Source organism: Tupaia chinensis, unplaced genomic scaffold, assembly GCF_000334495.1.
Source record: "Tupaia chinensis unplaced genomic scaffold, TupChi_1.0 Scaffold000532_1, whole genome shotgun sequence".
Classification (NCBI taxonomy): Eukaryota; Metazoa; Chordata; class Mammalia; order Scandentia; family Tupaiidae; genus Tupaia; species Tupaia belangeri.
The window spans coordinates 8,501,384-8,506,717 of NW_006160045.1; the positions used below are offsets into that span (position 1 = coordinate 8,501,384).

Below are 5,334 nucleotides of genomic sequence, written 5' to 3' on the forward strand. Positions count from 1 at the left end.
TAAAAAAAAAAAAAAATCAATGAATGAATAAATAAAATAAAATAAATAATTATTAAAAAACAGGAGAGAGAGAGACTTGCAGACATTCTAAGTATAGATTGCTCCCAGATTTCATACACCTTGGTCTTGTATGGTTAATTTACTCTTGAATAATTTAACAGCATTTTTTTTTTTTTTTAGAAAATAGCCTTTCCCTAGTCTTCCCAAACTATCCAATTCAGTTTTCAAAGAATGTTGCTCTCTACTTCAAAAAACATTTATTTATTGTTAATATTATTTTTAAATTTGCTATAGGTCATGTGTAGGCACGGGGGGGTGGGGGGGTCGTGGCGGGGGGGGCCGGGGGGTTCTCACTAGGCTAGGTCTGAGACTCAAACCGCAGTGGGAGTCTAGAGCCCCAACCACCATGCCACCTGCTAGCCCCAGCTTTTCTCTACTTTTAAGTTCATTTAATCAGTGAAAGTAAGATGTTAATTGAGCCATTCAATATAGTAGGGACAGACACAGTAGAGTCCTGGCAAGCCCCTGTGTGACCAGGGCTTGCTGACAGGCAGGCTGGTTGGAGAGGAGCTCTGGCCTTCAGCCTTGGTCTCCAGACAGTTTTCCAGGGAACGGAGAAGGTGATTGTTTAGTCAGGGGAGTGGGGTTCAGTTGTATGTGAAACTGCCTGCTTTGCTGAAAAAGCTACTCAAATGTAAGGTGCCGTTACTGATTATTCAACCAACATTGATGGACTGCCTACTGTGGACTCCTCAATGCAATATTGGTTCAGGGGATCAAGGGTGACCCAAACCCCGGGAGTCCCGTAAGCTGCCATGCCAGCCTGGCTCGGCCTCAGAGCCTCTGCGGCTCACAGCCCCTCCAGCTCATTGTGGTGGCCTCGTCTTCCAGGACCCGATCATCAGCCAGTTCTTCCCTACCCTCCTCCTCTGGTCCTTCTCGGCCCTGCTCCCCACCATGGTCTACTACTCAACGCTGCTGGAGTCTCACTGGACCAAGTGAGTGCTGGGAGCCTCCAGGCCCCTACTGGGGATGAAAACCTCTGACCCCTAACAACCGCCCCTTGCCCGGGGTAGGGGCCTTACCGGGGACGCCTGGAGCACTGTGGAGACCACGTGTGCTCACTCTGACTTCCCACAGGTCAGGGGAAAATTGGAACATGATGACCAAGATCTACATATTCCTGATCTTCATGGTGCTAATCCTGCCCTCCCTTGGCCTCACCAGGTATGCGCCCCTGCCTCTTGCTCTACATTGGGAACCAGGGTCACGTCTAGAGGGCACTGCCCGGGAAATGGAATGATTTTGGAGTAAATATAAACCCCTGAGAACCTTTAAGTTCCTTGTATTCACTGGAGTGTCGCTGGTCCAATGACTGTTCTTCACATAGGATCTTCCTTCCTTAAAGGAAAAATAAAGTTTGAAAACCTTTCTCAAATAAAGTTTGAGGGCCTTCCTCTTAGGGAGGGTCTAATCATGACCTTGTTTATGGGGAAGAAGGAGGTTTCTGTTAAAGCAGGCCCTGGTCAGCCACACTGTGGTGGCGTCCTAGACAACAAACGCAGGTCTTCAGAGTCAGCTGGTTTTTAGAACGGAACAAAATGAAGTCATGCGTGGTGCTCACACGGAATGCTGGAAATTCATTCTTACGGGATTCATTTGTTTTGCAGCCTGGACTTTTTCTTCCGGTGGCTCTTTGACAAAAACACCTCTGAGGCCTCTATCAGGCTGGAGTAAGTACGGGCCAAGTGGCATTCTGAGGCCAAGGCCCTGGGTGAAAGTCCACAGGGGCTGGAGCTGGGCCTGCACTGGGAGGGCTGGGGCAGTTGTGTGTTCAGAACAGGCTCATTTCTCCCCAGAGGCAGGGCCTGGGGCTTTGCCACCACCCCTGCCGGGCTCTTGGCACTCACGGCGGGGCTGACCCACTTTGTACTGTTCTGATAGAATTGTGGTTACTCTTTCAGGCCAGAACTCAATTAGGGGCAGCCTTGTTCCTTCTTTGGAACTTACTCGCTAAGCACAGAGCTGCATGGGGAGGAAGAACTGCTGCTCTCAGTGGTACATGGGAGGGAGGAAGTAGAATTACCACTGAACGTGGCCACCAGAATAGTTGTCTGGTCTGGGGTTAGTTTTGGAGAATGGAATGAAACATTGCTGATGTGTGTCTTCATTAGTATTTTAAGCTTATTCCACACCCAGTTAATAGTTCTTTTTCTTTTCCTTTTTTTTTTTTGGAGAGGTTTTTTTTGCCATAGGGCCTGTGTGCTTGCCAGATAGACAGGGAGAGACAGAGAGACAGAAAGCGAGAAATCACCCCCCAGGGGGGATGGCCACGCCGCAATCCCTTCTCCTCCATTCTCCTCTCTGGATCTTGGGCATCCACACACGTGCCCGGCATGAGTTTTAAGTCAAAGTCACTGGGTCCGGGACTCAAACTGTGATCGACTACATGGGAGCCCAGTGACATAGCCATTATGCTAACTGCTGGTCCACCCAGTTAATAGTAATAGTTATCACTTCATGCCACAGTATGCATGCATGAAAGAGAGACTGAGAGAGCATGCACAAACACCCCCGCCCCTTCCCTACAAGGCCTGATCACGCTGCAATCCTTTTTCCTCCACTTCTTCACCCCAGCAAGATCTGGGCATGCACTCATGCCCAGTGTGTCTTTCAGGTCAGCAGAGCTGGGACTTGAACCCTAGTCAGCCATGTGGGATGCAGCTGCTTCTGTGCAGTGCCTAACTGCTGTGCTATGGGGTCAGCCCAGTAGTAGCTATTAAAAAGGCACTATGTTGGGGCCAGCAGGAGGCGTGGAGGTTAAGGGCACTGAATTCCCACATGGCTAACCACAGTGGCTTGCTTTCTTGCTTTCCCTTTCTCTCTCTCTCTCTGTCTCTGTCTTGTCAAATTAATAATAATAATAACTAATGGAATTAAATAATAAATAATTATTAAAAAAAGAAAAGAAAAGGCACTATATTAAATGCTTTATACTTCTTTTTCTTTCTTTTCTTTTCTTTTTTTTTTTTTGGAGAGGTTTTTGCTATAGGGCGTGTGCGCTCGCCAGACAGACAGAGAGAGACAGAGAGACAGCGAGAAATCACCCCCCAGGGGGGATGGCCACGCCACAATCCCTTCTCTTCCATTCTCCTCTCGGGATCTTGGGCATGCATGCACACGCGCCCGGCGTGAGTTTTAAGCCACCGGGTCCAGGACGCGAACCCCGGTCGACTATGTGGGAATCCAGCGACATAGCCATTACGCTAACTGCTGGTCCCTATACTTATTTTTCTCATTAACCTTTATACCAACCTATGCAGTAGATACTATTAGTATCTTCATTTTACAGACAGGGAGACCAAGGCTCAGAAATGTTGGACAACTGGGGCTGGCAGGTGGCATGGTGGTTAGGGGTGCTAGACTCCCACATGGTGGCTTGCTTTCTCACTTTGTCTCAGACCTGGTGGCTTGCTTTCTCACTTTCTCTGTCTCAGACCTGGTGGCTTGCTTTCTCACTTTCTCTGTCTCTCCCTCTCTGGTCAAATTGAAATAAATAACTAAATGGGTAAGTAGAGTTAAATAAAAAATAATTCTAAAAACAAAATAAAACAGGACATATTGGACAACTTGCCCAGGTTTTCCAGCTAGTTAAGAATTCAACCCCAGCCCGTTACACTTTAGGTCCTAATAAAGGCTTCGGATCGACTTTCCAAAGGAGTGTTTGTAGGGAAGGCTGGCCGTGCTACCTGTGAGGATGGGGTGAATTAGTTTAAATGAGTTCTAGGGAAGCTGCTGACTCAGAAGCTGGCAGCCAGAGAGACACTCATACACCCAGCCAGCTCTTGTCCAGGCTGATGGCCACTTCCAGATCGGCACACCCAGCAGCCACCTCTCAGTCCCCATCGTAAGAAAGCTGTGAGCAGCAGCCGATAGATGAATGGAACCTCTCTCCTTGAAACGCTGTCTTCTCTCGGCTCTGAGATTCCGCTCTCCTGGCTCTCCTATCCCGTGACGTCCATTTCTTGGCTTCCTTCTGGGCCCTTTCACAGCCTCCCAGCTTCAGATACCTTGGGTTTCTCTCGCTCTGCCTCTCTAGGTAAACTCCTCTGGGCCTGGGGCTTCAGTGCCTCCCACTACTCCTCAACTGAAGTCTGTGGGCAGCACCCACGGTTACAACTCAGGCCTGCCTGCCTCAGCTCCATCTGGAGTTCCCTGGGCATCTCGGACTCTACCCAAAACCAAACGCCTGACCTTTACCTCAGACTTGCTGCTCCCAATTTTCTTCTTTCCATGTTTTTTATTCTTTTTCCCCCCAGTTGCTTTGGCAAAAGGCCTTAGACCTCACCGTGTCACCTTTCTCTCCCTCGCCACCCGAGTCTATTGGCAAGCTGCCAGCTCTCCTAGACAGATCCTAGTCTGACTGTTTCACCAGCTCCACCAGGACCTCTCTCGTCCCACACAGGGGCAGCAGCAGGAGCCGTCTGGTCCCCACCCCCGGTGCCCTCGCCCGTCAGAGCGGCTCTCCCGCCCTGGCTGGCCCTCAGCTCCTTTCAGCCTCATGTATTTATATTTTAAGTTAATTTATTTACTTTTTTCTGCGAGACAGGGGGGCCCTGCTAACAGGGTCTCCATGCCACAATCCACTGCCAGCGTCAGCCACAGGGACATGTGGGCCTGGTGGGCAGAGGGAAGCCTCGGGCTGCTGACCTGGGTCCAGTTGAGTTACATCTCAAGTAATCTGTGAGCAACATCCGGCGCATGTAACCAAGGCTTCCTCCTGAAATGCTGTTTTCTCTCAGCTCTGGGGCGCCACTCTCCCCGCTCTCCTGTGGCCCTGCACCCTCTCACCTCACGTGCTCCCTTCCAGCCCACTAGCCCATTTGCTATTCCCTGACTAAGCCAGACACACCCGTCAGAGCCACTGCCTGGTGTTCCTTTCCCTGGAGTCCCCTCTCCCAGGCCGCTAGATCACGTGTCTGCAGAAAGATGCCTCGTTAGAAAGGCTTCTCTGCCGCCATAGTAAGAGCGAGCTCCTCCCCTGCACTGCACTCGCGTGCTGTTTACTGGTTTGTTCTATGAGTCCCAGCTGGGATGGAAGCTCTGAGAGGTTGGGTTTTGTTTCTGTCTCCATGCTGAGGGCTTCCTCGCCCGGTCCAGGGCCTGCCTCTGACTGGGGTGGGAAGGAGGCTCCCTTGGCTCTCAGAGCATGGACCCGCCCTGTCTCCCCAGGTGCGTCTTCCTGCCCGACCAGGGCGCCTTCTTCGTGAACTACGTCATCGCCTCGGCCTTTATCGGCAACGGCATGGAGCTGCTGCGGCTGCCGGGCCTCAT

The 5,334-nt window shown here is 50.7% G+C and overlaps 1 protein-coding gene across 1 annotated transcript in view; it reads left to right on the top strand.

The window, feature by feature from the left end:
- TMEM63A (transmembrane protein 63A) overlaps positions 1–5,334 on the top strand; it is a gene marked incomplete in the record, with an annotated part of 46,034 nt that overhangs the window by 32,958 nt on the left and 7,742 nt on the right. Inside the window, 4 exon segments of the mRNA XM_027775235.1 lie at positions 892–998; positions 1,141–1,227; positions 1,671–1,733; positions 5,233–5,313. Of these exon segments, the coding sequence (XP_027631036.1) occupies positions 892–998; positions 1,141–1,227; positions 1,671–1,733; positions 5,233–5,313 (338 nt within the window).